This window comes from Aulostomus chinensis, chromosome 22 (genome assembly GCF_037954235.1).
Source record: "Aulostomus chinensis isolate RoL2024-O1b breed Wild chromosome 22, RoL_Achi_v1.0, whole genome shotgun sequence".
NCBI classification, from domain to species: Eukaryota; Metazoa; Chordata; class Actinopteri; order Syngnathiformes; family Aulostomidae; genus Aulostomus; species Aulostomus chinensis.
In genome coordinates this window covers 5,051,863-5,066,646 of record NC_141341.1, presented here as the reverse complement: position 1 = coordinate 5,066,646, position 14,784 = coordinate 5,051,863, and the positions used below count along the sequence as shown (strand labels likewise).

At 42.7% G+C, this 14,784-nt stretch overlaps 1 protein-coding gene across 3 annotated transcripts in view; it reads left to right on the top strand.

The window, feature by feature from the left end:
- Nucleotides 1–14,784, top strand: part of gabbr2 (gamma-aminobutyric acid (GABA) B receptor, 2) — a 198,685-nt gene that overhangs the window by 57,371 nt on the left and 126,530 nt on the right. For all 3 annotated transcript variants that reach the window (XM_086193819.1, XM_086193820.1, XM_086193821.1), the window contains one exon: nucleotides 9,130–9,267. In XM_086193819.1, the coding sequence (XP_086049945.1) occupies nucleotides 9,130–9,267 (138 nt within the window). The remainder of the gene's footprint in view (nucleotides 1–9,129; nucleotides 9,268–14,784) is intronic.

Sequence of the window (14,784 nt, the reverse complement as noted above, 5' to 3'; positions counted from 1 at the left end):
AGCATTGAAGAGTTCTACAGATGTTAATGCAGTTGGTTTGCAAACCGTTCAAACTAGTTTAAGCTTTACACTTGAGCGGACCAACTAAACTGGAAATTGACCACCCACTCAGGCAGCCAAGGCAGATGCCTGACTGCAGTGAAAACCATCCGATCAAATTATTGCGATCCATGAAGCTGCAGTTTGCTTTTACAATGAAATAAAACTTTAATAATCTGCTTCAGACTGATTTACGTAGAGTACAGACCAGACCAGACCCCCACCTCCTCTCTCTTCTCGGGGTAGTTGGTATTGACAGCCATGACAGTTCAGAGGATTAGTCGGGTTTGTACATGGGGAAAATAGATAATCTCCTTTAGATCTGACCTATTGGCTGCATGCTGCTCTAACTCTATAGGGCTTCATAATGCCAAGCATATGTTTCAGCAATCGCTGGATTCATCCTGGCTCACATTTCCTCTCCTGGCTTGGAGATGTGGAAGTAATTCAAAGAGGAGAGCTTGTAGTATGCAGATGCAGCTGTTAGAGCAGATCGACCCGTTGCTCTACTGCTGCTGCATGGACGTAAAGATACAAAGGGTTAACATTGGCAAATATCTGACGCTCCTGGAAGGGTTATTAGTGTGTGTTTGAAAGCTAATTAATGATCAGGTTTCTAGGTCTTTTTATGCAAAACCTTGTCCCAAAATAAACTTAAAGCCAAGTACATTAAGGATTGAAGTAACACAGATAAAAACATAATAGGGTCTTCGCCAGGGACTGGCTCAGGCCCTAATTAATGAATGTGAGCTGGAGTGTCCCAGCATGCACAACTGTTGCATGAGTGCAGCTATCGCACGCAGGTCAAACTGCCTCCCAAGGATTCTTCACCTTGTCATGAGGCGCTTTCACACTGGCCACCCGAGCTGCTATTTCGCCCGTCTTTTTTGCAGCTCGGTCCGAGGTTTCAGACAGAGTGCAGCAAATTTGGGTCAGTTTTAGCCCGGCAATATTCCTCTTCCGAAGGTACACTTATTGCAGCCTCCACTGCTATGTAAATCCAAGCCGACAATGTGCCGGCTCGGTGTGAGGTGGGTGGAGGTTTCGATGGTGATGCAAACTTGCAAAGATAATGCTCGCCTGTTCTCACGCGTCACCATCAACACTGACGCTGCTGGCAGCCAGAGCCGCGAACTGCTGTTTTGAAACTTACAGAATGTCATGGGGCTAAATATTCCTCCGACACATCGTCACTTCAGCAAGATGAGCACCTGGGAGCCGCTGAGATCATGGAGCTGCTGACCATCACTGGCGAGAGGACCGTGGATAACCGCCTCACGGGACTGTGAAGGATGGCTTGTTGTATGAAAATGTCACGGTGGAGCTTGGTCGGTGTGGCTATCGCTGGATGACGGAATGTCACCAGCAAGTTGAAAAACTCACCAAAATAGTACCACCAGGTCTCTGACCACAACAGCGGCAGTGGCAGAGGAAGGTTGGACTGGAACACTATGAGGTGTGCCAGACTGTCTGGATATTCTCCCAACGTATATGTTGTGCGTCACTGTTCACACACAACTTTGTACTGCACGTCACGTCACATGTTTACGCCCACACAAGTGGCGGCTTTTTTGGAAAAGGGGAGTATTACGCCTCCATTTCACACAGACAAGACGGCAAATTCCCGCCTCTACTGGGCTGCAAACTTGGTGCTTTCTCAGTCTAAAAAGGGCTGTGGAAAACACGGTGTTTTAAGAGCAGATCAATTCTGACACCAGAGCAGATTCCCTACATACACACACAGACACACATTATCGAGCCTCAGGTTGCTGATTTGGGTGCAGTAATTTGCTATTAGATGAGGGACAGGTGCAGCTGCCTCTGTTCGAAGCGCTAACAAGGCATTTCATCATGGTTAACTCCAGCCTGGTGCTCTGATCAGCTCTTGTTCTTGTCACGTCACACACATGTATGCACACGCAGATGCACGTGCTCATGCACTGGTGGTCTCCAAGTACAAGTGATGAGAAAAGAAGATATGCTGGATTGTGGGTACTGAGGTGGAGGAGCATACTGGCCTTCAGTGGTGGTATAGGCAACAGTCGGGTGAGGAGGACCCTGGAGGTTGTGACCCTGAAAATGTTCTACTTTGCACTGTGAGAGGTTCAAAGAAGACGGTTATCACGGTCTTATGAACAACGACACCCTGCAACAAATGTCTGCCAATATCTTACATTTAGGGTGATCATCTATTGGTGTCTAAGGCCTACGTACGTCACCTCACCAACCAATAGAAATGCAGTATGAAATCATTAATAGATGAGTGCATCCCAAGTCTGCCTCTTTTTCCTCACCCCAACTGTGTCCACATTTTCTTATTCTCTTTTTAGCTTCACCCATTCAGATGAAACCACTATTGCTTCCTCCTTTGCTTCACTGTTGTCTGTTGTCTCTATGGCAACCTGACACATGCCGATGACATTTAATGACGATGACGCTGCGTATTGACTTGCCTCGTGGTCTCATATTCAGTCTGTGTCTCATTGCAAGTGTGCACGCATGAGATCGATGGTCTGAGCATTGCATTGCTCGCAATAAACTTGTAAGTTTGGAGAAATGTAAAAAAAAAAAAAGTGTACACAGGGTTTATTTTTCTTTTCCTCCCCACCTCCATATCATCTGGTCACCCTTGCTTCTGCATCCTCGTGCTCTCTAGCTTTCCTCTGAACGACTACTTACACCTCTTATTTGAAAAGACTGACAAATGTCTCTGCCACCCTTCCTCTTCCTCATGATGGCACACGCTGTGAGCGGAAGCTGGCTGTAATAAAACAGCTCGTAAAGGCGCTGATAATGCTGTATATCATAAGCAGGTACAGCGACAACACAAGATATGAATGCACAATAAAGGAAATGAAAGGCACTAAAACACACGTGCCTCCCAACATAAATGGCTGACACTTTGCTCAAACATCACATGCACTGATATAAAGGTACATGAGCACATTGCTGGTTAATGGGTCCTGTCATTTACTTTCTAGGTAACTTAGATAATGCTCAAGATATACTAAACCACCTAATTGCTCCTGATGAGGTTAGCACCCTCCATGACAGCCTCCACCATCACTGTTTGCGTGTGTGTGTGTGTGTGTGTGAGAATGGTTGAACGAAGCAACATAGTAAAGCACATGGAGTACCATAAAAGTAGGAAAGCGCTTTATAGATTGAGTGCATTTAGCAGTAATAGCTAGCATTATCTGGTTGATTGATTAGCACACTCAAATCAACCCGTTTTAAAAAAGCTCGCTTTCAGTTCGTGCGTTTGCTGACCCATTTAAGCAAAATGTTACTTTTCCACAATTGCCGGTCTAGTGCAAAATGACTTTTTGATGGTAACATTTTAATGCAATTAAGAGGAGTGTTCTAATATTAAGTGTCCCATTAGCAACTGATGGGAAAATGTAGCCTTTGTAACACTGATATTACATTCCAGTTTTCCACTTTCAATCTGCTGGAAATAAAACCATAACTGCAACACTTAGGATTTGTAATATTTCGAATGTTTTAGGTTGAAATATTTCAATAAGAAATCAGTAATACTTAACAAATTGCAGACACTGCCACAGACTTTCAGATGGTTCACTAAAAAGAGAAAATTCAGCCATCGACTGCGTTCATGCCAGTGGAGGGTCAGTTTTTGGTTTACAAAACATTGCTTGAATTTCGGTGCTGCGGTAACCTCCCAAAAAAATTCAGGTGAATAGTGGCCAATTTTCAAAAGTAAGAAAAACAACCTCACATCAAACGCCTCCATGAAATGACACCATAAAATGCCTCCTTACCGCTCATCCTTCAAACACTCTAAAAACATGGCGTCGCGGCTTGGAGCTAAAGGCTACGGTGAGCAATGAGGCTAAGAACACGGCGACAGCGATGTTTTTCAAAATAATTTGAGGCTTCAAGACACTTGGATTACTTTCGATACTTTGAATAAGCTTTTTTTTATTTTATGGTTTTATTTATTTGTTTTTCGATATGTGATACTTTGTCCCCATGTATTTCAATTGTTTTCAGCTTGTCCTGTAAAAATCCACTTGTCTTTAGTGGACTAAAATACATCACCTGCCCTTCCAGCAGCATGGAGGAGAGTAGATAATGGCTGAATTTTCATTCTTTGGTGAATTGTCCCTCTGATGTTGTGCATCTCTTCACAAAGAAAGAATGAGAACATTGAGGCCTGTTGAATTCCATCACATTCTTTCACAAGAGCTGTGCAGCATTCACAGACATTCCCAGGGACGGGGGTATGCTGACAGTCCAGAACGTTCCACAGATGCTCAATAGGAGACGTGTTGGGTGAAGAATATTAAATATGCAGGTCCTACCCCCTTAAACATTTTCATTTGCTTCTCAGGAATTATACACGGACCTTGGCGGCGGTCTGTGCTCTCCAAGAGGTATTTCTGCAATGAGCTCTGACACTGTTTTTTATCTGCATGTATAGTGACCTTTAAAGATATGCATGATAGTATTCTGATTAAATTATTAAACAGATTCACATTATCACACTGAATATCAAATTACAGGCTAGAAAATACACTGAGACATTCCTGGGCAGCTGTTAGCTCACATTTAGCCCAGTTGAGTGTGATTTATCAGCAGCAGAATAACAGTAAGTTAATGTCATCATGTAACGATAAATCAATAAGGATGAATGTCAGTAGATTTGAGTAAAGGTCAGCGCGAGGGAAACGTAATGGAGACAATGGATTGAGGAGCATTAGAAATAAACTCCTTGGCCAGCTATCCCATCAGTAATAACCCCTAAGTAGCGATGCTAGTGGTGAAAACTCGCTACCCTGAAATGTCACGCTGAGAGCGGGAGACATTTTCCAAGAATAAAACAGTAGTACGACCTGATGGCCTGGTCTTTACATCTGGCTAAACAAGACTGAAACTCAAATTTTTTCTTAATGGATCATCATTAGGCAGTGTTATATGCTTCCTTTGAATTTCCATCTTTAGTTTTCCACCATCAGCACCAACACACGTGTGTGTGCACGCACACACACGCACACACACACACACACACACACACACACCTTCCTTGGCCATCTCCCAAGGCGGTCAAACAGATTACTACGGACGTTAACCCCATCGATCTGCTCCAAATGGCCTCCAAATGCCAGGAATTAGATTTCAGACTGGAGGAGAGGGGAAATAAAGTGCTGTAGTATTTCGAGCTGCTCGACTCTGGAGTTAAGTGCTTCTATGCCTTCCTCATCATACCAGTTTTTCCTCTGAACTCATTTGTGTTTTTCAGGGCGGTGGTATTACTTGTCGAGAGTATATTTCTCAGGGAAAACTGGACCGATTCCAAGCATTGAAGTAAATTTCCCTTTCAATTCCACAGACATTTCAGTAAATTCCTCATATGAAGAGTTGCAAGCCTGGAACCGAGCCAGACAGTGATCAGACGAAGTGTCGTCAAACATATTTGATTCGGTGCATAAGTTAACAGGAAATTGGAGAGGAAGGTACAAGACTGTGTACATAATTATAGGAACTACTCACCTCATGAGCACTTAAATACAAGATTTCAGACTTAATGTTATTTAAAAAAACCCAACTACAATCCAGCCATTTTTGTTGTTGTGAACTGTAACTTGTCACTGATGTTTATCATTTAATATATGATGTGATGAAGGGCAATTATGTTTCCCAGCCAGGTTCAAATAATCCCTGGAACCTCTGAAGCACAAAATGACCAGAAGTGATGAGTTCAATAAACGTAGTAACGGCTCACGCCACCAATCTCAGATGTTATTAGCCTGCAGGATTGTGGGTAGTGTAGTAATTGTCTTTGGGGTGGGCACTAGTTTAAAGCTTCAACATGAAGCAGATGTCATGGTTACACAACCTGCTCACTGGTGATGAGTCGACCTTGGACGGTTACAGCATTATGACTGATAATAATGTCCTCTCTATGGAGAAGATGGTCGGGATTTCCACTCTCGCTTTTGAGCTCTATATGCAAAAGTAAAGGTTGAAATGAAGAGAAAATACTGGAGTGAGCAGCTCATATATCTCACCAATATTAAAATCAATCACAAGTAGCTTTAGACACGGTTACACTTGTTTTTCTCAAACGGACTTCTGGAAAAACCGCAAGACGGCATGCAGCTGGTGAGGCCGAGAACCAATGAATCAATCTCACAGTGATGAATTACTCCATGGTGGGGTTGTAATGGAGGGCAGGTTTATACCGTAATGCTGGTACTGTAGACTTGGCTTTATTAGTGCATGCTTAATGACACCCCCCCCCCCCCCAAATTCGGCTGATGTCTTTCTCTGTCTCATCCACACCTCCACTCGCTCCACTTTCTCTCCCGTTTTACCCCGTGTCTACCCTTCGTCTCTCTATCAGTATGAAGTGTTACAGTGTCTCCATAGTGGAAAAAGTACTGATTAATGTCTGAGTGGTTGTGCTACCTAATGAGAGGCTAAATATAGACCAGCCCTTCTACGGCCTCCTCCCTCATTTAGTGCACAAGGTGTGGACAGTCACACCGTTGGCATGACAACACACCGGTTAAGGCTTTGTGAGCAGTCACAACAGATTGTGTGAATGTGTGGCCAGTGGAGGTGGGAGAGGATGAATGAGGTTGGTGTCTGTGTGTGTGTGTGCATGTGTGTGTGGAGGGAACACTTTCTACTCTCTGGTGGTTTTAGGATTTTACAGTAGCATCCATAGTCATTGGAATCTTCTGTGGGTCTGAAATGATTAATTGATCAATCAATTTGTAGATTAAGTGAAATTTTTTTTTTCTTTTCCTGTAATAGAAATTGGAATTCTTAAAAGATAACGCGCATGCACGCACACACACACACACACACACACACACACACACACACACACACACACACACACACACACACACTCCAGTGATGCTGTCAGGATTGAAGTATCTGGTTTCCTCCACATCACTGAAGTAATTCTGATAGTAAAGCACTCTGGAGAGTAGTATTGCTGAAGTATACAGTAGGATTTGGATCATTAATTAGACTAAATGAGATAGTTTTTTTTTTTTAATTTTAATGGTAAAATGTCAAATTTGTAATTAGCAGATTATTTGGCAATAAAAATGACTGTCGGTTGAAGCTCTGTTTATGACCTTGGGGTTTCATTCAAATCAAGTTGGAAAAATTAATTTGTTTTATTTTTTAACCTTGTTGTTTGTTTCTTAAATGAAAATCTGCTGAGACCTGGCTTGAAATCACATATGAAGACCATCTGTTGCTGTGTTTCAGATGCTGTAAATCAGTTTTATTTACCAGTGAGAGACAGAGAGTGGAGACCATAACCGTTCCTAACACCTACACTACATTGTCCGTCTCCACAGTAAATCAATTCAAACCTGCAATATCGCCAAGGTCTATTGTACTCATGTTGACAAGTTTAGTTGCCCACATTTCTTCTCTGTTGCGTAGTAACCAATTGAGTTGCAATCCAACCAGCCCACCTTGTTATGGGTGGCTGGTGAGAAATGAATGATAAGAGTATGCAAATGGAATATCCTCCTTTAATAGCTTCCTGCTTTTATTCAGCTGTGTGGCCGGGATTAGGAATCCCTACTGTGTCTAATCACATCTCCTCCCTCTCCTTTCACCCAGAGTATAACCACAATCGAGTCTACTTTTGACTAGCATCTATTGCTCCTGAATGCATGTGCACGGGGGAGAAAACATGCATTCACTTGTCGTTGGTCTTCAACTTTTAAATTATTGAAATCAAAGCCGAGCAATCGTCCTTAAGTTATGTGTCGGGTGATTTTGCATGACACTGTGGTTATGAAATTGAGACTTTAGCATCTCAGGATGACATTGTAGCTTGTTAGTCAAGGCTGAACATGCAGCTGAGTCGACTCTTCTCTCAAAACATGCACCTGAGAGCAGTTTAGCCTGAACCAAAATCGTCTAAATTGGAGATGGTGGGCTTAAAGAACAGGAACTGGTCGACACAGATAACTCATTTGGTGTTCCATGATTACAACGACAAGAGAAGAACCTATAGCCAAGACGCCTTCACATTTGATATCAAGTTACCCACAGATCACACAACACGATCCTATTCGATTTTCAGTTTATCAATCTGTGCGGTGGAGGGCCGTGCTGCTGTTCAGTAGGAAATCTCATTGAGTCGCTGGCTGATGGCTAACAAGGTCAAATGACTCTCTAGATGAGATGGACTGTGTCAGAAGACACACACACACACACACACACACACACACACACAGCACCTGCCATTCAGTCAGTAAGTCCATCTATCTATCAGCTGCCAACGGGAGCGCATCCTGAAATGAGTGGCAATAATAAAACACTGGGGGGTGTTTACCACCGATAGGAATATCATTACAAACTGTGAAAATCAGTGAATCGCAGCAAAAGCAGTTCATGTAGCAATCAATTGGAACACTTTCTCTCTCTTTTTCTTTTGGCGCACTCATTCTCTGGTTGCTATGGTGACATGAAATGGCTATATTCTGCATCTTAGGATCAAAGCGGGGGCCTGCCCTGTCGGCTACATTCTTTTACATGATGGTTTGAAACAAGGCTGCAATTATAGCGGCCGTAGTTAAATGTCATTTGAATATCACTGTGTTTTCAAAAACGATATGCTTTGTTCTGAACTGACACTCTTCGGTTTTGTGTTCATTGGATGAAGATGTGGCACTTAGACTATTAATTGACTTATTAAGGTTCGCATATGAAGCATCGTCCTTATCCGACTGATATAAATGAACAAAAACAAACTAAAGTTAATTGTATATTTACGGAGGAGCATTAGATCTGTGTGTTTGAGGTTTAGACGGGTTTCGCAAAGCAGAGCTTAACATTCAGTGTCTCTGCTTGCGTGCCAGCCACTCAGTTGCCCAAAATAGGCCTTTTGAAATTTTGTATATTTACCCTCCATCTTTTATCTCCTCTTCATCCTGCTCTTCCTTTAAATTTGATACATTTCTATCCTTCTATTGCTTCTGCCCTATTTTTTTTTCAACAAAAAAACCAATTGAAATGTCAGTTTTGTGTCTGTCTGGCCCTTTAAGCTGGATCTCACTCTCATTCCACACCTTCTCTGTGTGTCTGCAGTGTGACAACGCCAAGGGGCTGAGGGCCTTCTTTGATGCCATATGCTACGGTCCCAAACACCTGATGATCTTCGGAGGGGTCTGCCCCTCGGTCACCTCCATCATCGCTGAGTCCTTAGAGGGCTGGAACCTGGTGCAGGTAGGAAAGGTCATGTAATGCCATCTGGGGTGTGTGTATGTGGAATGCGAGTGTACGTAAACTGCAAGTAGAGAACTCCAGACACTTTCTGTTTACTTATTTACTTTACACAGTCTGAACTGTTTCTCAATAGCTACCAGAACAACTGATCTTACGACTTAAAATGAGCTCAGCTCTGTTGTCTACAGTCCCACAAGATGGCTGAAGATAGCATTTTACACATCTAACGCTATATCTTGATATATTTCTGAGCAAAACAGGACAGACAAGCTGGAAATAACATCAGGAATAATATGATCGTGACGGTGAAAAGTGGCCATATCCAGAGCGAGTCATGACACTCATGGGATAGCAGTATCAGTTTAGGAGAGAGAGAGGGAAAGAGAAAGCTTGCTAGAAGTGTCCCAGATCCCACTTTCCTCACCATGAATACCTCTGAGCCAGCGGGATCGTAACCATGCACAGTGTTCTGGGGAAAGAAAACAGGCGAGCAGCCAATCACACACAGACTTGCCATTTTTGCTAACTAATTAATGTAGCATAGCTTGTGGACATGGGCTGGTAAAAGCTGAAGATTGACTGACAGCTGAGTGTTTATAAATGCTGTTTCATGCAGCACATGCGAGCTAGTTGATGCTTCCTTGTTTTGTCTTTGGTGTGAACTAATGAGTGTGTTAGTCCTCAGTTGAATTATCTGTTAATGTAACATTCCTTCATTCAGTTATACTTTTACTTGCTAACTGCCGTTTGCTGGCATTAATATAGTGCTTAGATTTGCTCACTGTGAGTATGAAACACCTCTTATTCTTGCATGCGATGAACTTTTGACCCAGTGAGAGATTGCTGGCAGTTTCTTTGACTGTGTTCTGTGCTGCAATACCAAAGTGGGAAATGCCTCCTTCCAAAGAATACATTTCATTTGAGGCAAAGCCTACAAAGGTTATCAGCTAACGATAAGAATGGAGTGAAGCTTGTGCTGGGAAGAGATAGCATAATTCAAGAGGCTGCATTTTGAACTGAATGTCACATTGTGTGGCATATCGCTTCCGCTTGCAATTACTGCAAATCTGCTGCTTTTCATGTGCTTTTTGCATGCTGTCTTGTCAGGGTCACTCATGAGTGAATAGCTCGGCGGGATGAGGGAATGAAAGGATGATTTTGTTGTTGTTGCCGTTGTTGTTGTTCCATGTGTTCACTTCCTATCGATAGTAAGTATTTCAGTCTTAACAAACATCTCTCTCAACCAAAAAAGGAGGCTGGGCTGTGTAGCCCAAAACAAAAAAAAGTGGTTGGCACAATCCCTTGATTCCAATTCCAAGATTAAATTTTTTAAAGTTTTAGATAAAAGGAACAATTTCATGTAATTGAAAAGGGGTTGGTACATGCAAATCAATTGAACTTTCTCCTTTTTTAAGACTTAACACGATCTGATTTTGCCCTCTTTCGTGCAAACAGTTTCTGTCTAGAAAGAGGAATTAAAGCCATAGTTGAATTTTAAGAATGGATAAGTGTTTGTGTGTGGATGTGTGTATGTGCCTCCCTTCCACCCTTATGTTTATTGCATATTGTTTGCCAGTGATTATACCTGAGGGAAGCGCAGTAGCAATCTTCTGCCCTGTCTGGTACAGTGTGTTCCCAGGAGCACTTTAGCTTACCTGCCACCATCAACACAGGCCAGCACCAACAGATTCATGCAGTTCTGATCCCAAATATACTTTCTAGAGCTGCTTGAGTCACAGACAGGTTGTGAATACAAGAAAAAGGTAAAAATGGATGTCTGAGAAAACACCTAGATTGCACCTGTGTTAAAAGGAAATGCCTTAAGAAGGCCTCATGCTTGAATTCTATGTCCTGGGCGACTGTCGTTGCTGCAGCCAAACTCTTGAAATTGCTTTTATAGGTAGACTTGAATGGAAGGACTGTCTGATGAAATATTTTCCAATCAGCTTGCTGTCCAGTTCAGTGTGGAGAAAATTATTACAACACATTTGGAACAGAATAACACACAGAGAAACATACTAGTGAATATAGTACAGTCATTGAAGTCATTTTATTGACTAGTGTGTTACTCTGTGTGTTATTCTGTTCCAAATGTGTTGTAAGTCCTGCTCAACATTTTAGCAAGTAACACTTAATGTAAACATTTTTTAATAGAAAAAATTCCACAGGGCATCTTTAATTGAAAAAGAGGCTTCTACTTTTGATGTCAACTCTTTTCTTTGTACAATTGAGAAGTGTTTCTTTGTGTAGCTCCATGTTTAGTAATTATCTGGTCTGTGCAATTGAATTGATTGTCAAACCTCTCTGCTTCATCTCGAAGACCACTTTTTATTTATTGAACCAGGGGGGTCTCATTGAAGAGAGAGAGAGATACAGAGAGACAGAGAGACCGAGGCCTGTTCAGGACAAACCTAACATTACTACAATGAGTTACACAACACAAAAGTTGCACCAAGTTACAATCAGGTTAAAATACTAAAAGCAAGTGCAAGTTTCCTTAGAAGTCTCTCCAAGAGAAATTTGAAATGGAAAGCTTCACTTCCTGCTGCAGTGTTCCAGGTTGAGGTGGCTGAGAATGAAAATGTCCTCTTTGTCCAAGCTGTGAACGAACTGGAGTGATCAGAGAAGGTGATGAAGTCCTGGCGGTGTAGGCTGTGATTGCATTGTTGACGTGTCATGTAAGAGGATAGGTCGCTGGGCAGTAGTCCAAGGACGGATTTGTAAATGAACTTCTACCAGTGTAAAAATCTGAGCACAGACAGTGAGAACCACTTGACTAAGGAATATAAAGTACAGTGGTGAGTGAGGGGCTTGCACCCGGTCTTAAACCTCCCTGCTCTTTGATAGACAGCATCCAACAACTGAGGACTGTGAGCCAAGGTGTTTGCGTGAATGTCAAGGTAGCAGCAACAATTTCAATCTCAGTTTTGTAGATTTTCAATGTAGAATTTAAAAGAAAGGCCATCATCTATCATGACGGTGAGGTAAGTCGTCACAAACTCAGTAGAGGAACCTTGCTCATATGAGATGCGAAGACTAAGTGCTGGTACCACTGGGTTTGTTTTCATAACCGAATGTGCGTGCCGATGCAAGCGTTGCCTTAACGTGTGAATCTGCACAAGCTACTGCGTTTATGCATGAACACACACACGACTCCCTACTCGGACAACAGCTGTGTTGGGAGGTCTATCGCTCCTGGCTGGAACATGTCTTACAGAAGCCGAGAAAATAAAGGGAGAGGGAGGCTCTTGGTTCCGGGTCACGGTTATCCTAGGACGGTTGAATCAAGGGAAACTGGATACTGTAGATGATTGAGGACCATTGGCTTCTCATCCTGGAGGGGAATTCCAGGTCTCTGGCCTATGTGGGATCATTTTCAAGGTCACTTGGTTCATTAGCAGTCCTGGTCCTTTTATTACAAAGTCGCAGGGGTCACCTGAGGCCAAGTGTGAAAGACAAGTCAATGGAATCGTTGGAGTTATATGGGGCAAATAGGAATGATGTTAAATCTCCTCAGAAGGGGGGAAAGGTTCATATTTATAGACCCCCTCCCCTGCTGAGGGATGGTCTCTACTTTGATGGTCTTGAGTTCAATTAAGCCTCATTTCTAACCATCTGTCTTCCTTACACAGGCCTCATTCTCTTGACTGATGTGGTTGCTCTTCAGAACAGTTACGTCATAAATAACCAAAACTTGTATTGTTCGTTCAGTCCTCTTTGCGTGCTTTCCACTTAACAGTGCCTCTTCATGATGATGCCATAAATCCAGCACGTATGAATCCAACAGCATTGGCTACATGTTCAGCTGTTCTTTGAACAGAAGCACCTCAGAGCACTTGAGCTGCTGCCTTTTCTTAGAGGACAAGGACAGACATTTGCTATCAGGCTGCAGTTAATTAATCAAGTCAAGATTGAGAAATGTGGCTGATGTGAACATTGTCAACTCATTCCCATTGGCTGTATTTGTGCGGGTCCAGTTGACTGTTGACTGCAGGCCAAAATGACCCTCAGGTCCCTGAAACAAAGGGCTGTCTGTGAATGGCCACACTGATTCAAGTCTTGGAGTCCCTTCTACAAAATGTGAATCTAAATGATACCTGGGAAGAAAAAAAAACTTGATTATACACCCATAAATGATTGATTCCCAAAATCAAATAACATTTTTATCCATTATGAATATTAAAAACATTACAAACACAAGCTGTCTGCTTAACTCCCTGTCTATATTTGCCTATAGTTTTGTGGTAGCAGTCTGCTTTCACACAGTTTTCCTTCCATCAGTAGAAAAGAATCATTCAGCAGAATATTTCCAAAGGAATGTGTGGTTGGGATCGTTTCAGAACTTGACACTGAACAAATTTGAAAAAACAACAACTCCTAAGACAACTCAGCTAGTGTTTGTTTAGATGACTCCGTAAGGAGAGTTATCAGTCAGTCCATGGTTGTTAGTGTTGTTGCCGGCGCAGCCCCATCTGAATCGGTCTTCGCAATGGTGAAGTTCTTCTGAGTCAGCCTTCAAGATCTCTTCACCTTTTTTTTGCGCTAGAGACTTTCAGGTTAAGAGACTCCCGTTCCAAACATGTTGCATCAGATCAGAGGCACATGGCTTTTAGCAGCTGTTCAGACAGCCAACATCTGTCTGACACAAAACGACCCCACACAAAAGAAGGTAAATCTGGCTTGAAGTCCTACTGACATGCACGCTGATTGGTTTGGTGGTAGCATCTCGATAAGCTCCACGTAAGGACTTGGCCACACATTCTGATTCGGACCTACGTCACATCTGTTCAAGTTGTCCTCGACCTCCTTTGCCCAGCAGTTCTGCTTGGCTTAGTTCTTAGAAGCACAATGTGTAATACAGCACTGTTCATGTGCTAAAATGAATGCCCACGCAAATTAAAATGGTGGATAAGAACTCCACCGCGGCCAATGGACAGATGGTGAGAAGCGGATTGAGGGAATGATGGAGGAATAGGAACAGACAGGGGCACACATAGACTGTAATAGCGTAAAATTGAAATTCAAAGAAACAGGGCAAGGCACAGCTGTGTTTGTGAGCCGCCATCAGCCACAAACACCACTGATTGCTGTGTTTGTAATTTCACAAGACAATGAAGGTTGCATCCTCTTGGCAGTCCTCTCCACGTGTGATTAATCTCCTCAACATGATATCATAAAGCTTCCAAAAGCCTCCATGCAGATTTTTAAAGCTCGAAGGCACAGGTATCTAAAGATGCTGCCCTCTCCTTACTCACTTCCTCTCCACGGCGTTGGCCAGTGTTTTCTGTAAATGGTTCACTGAGTGCCGGGAAACAGTCAGTCACAAATTAGGCCTGTCTGTGATGGCGCTGTTCATTTTCAGCCACATCAAGTGTGTAATGACAAATTATGCTTCTCAAACGTTTCACCTCTTTGAATAGAAGAGAAGCCAAGACAGCATTGTTCTTGTAAAAGGGAGGCTTTGTCGAAGTGGACTGCTGTTTTAGAGTTTTGTTGAATGGGGCTTTTCTACCTTTG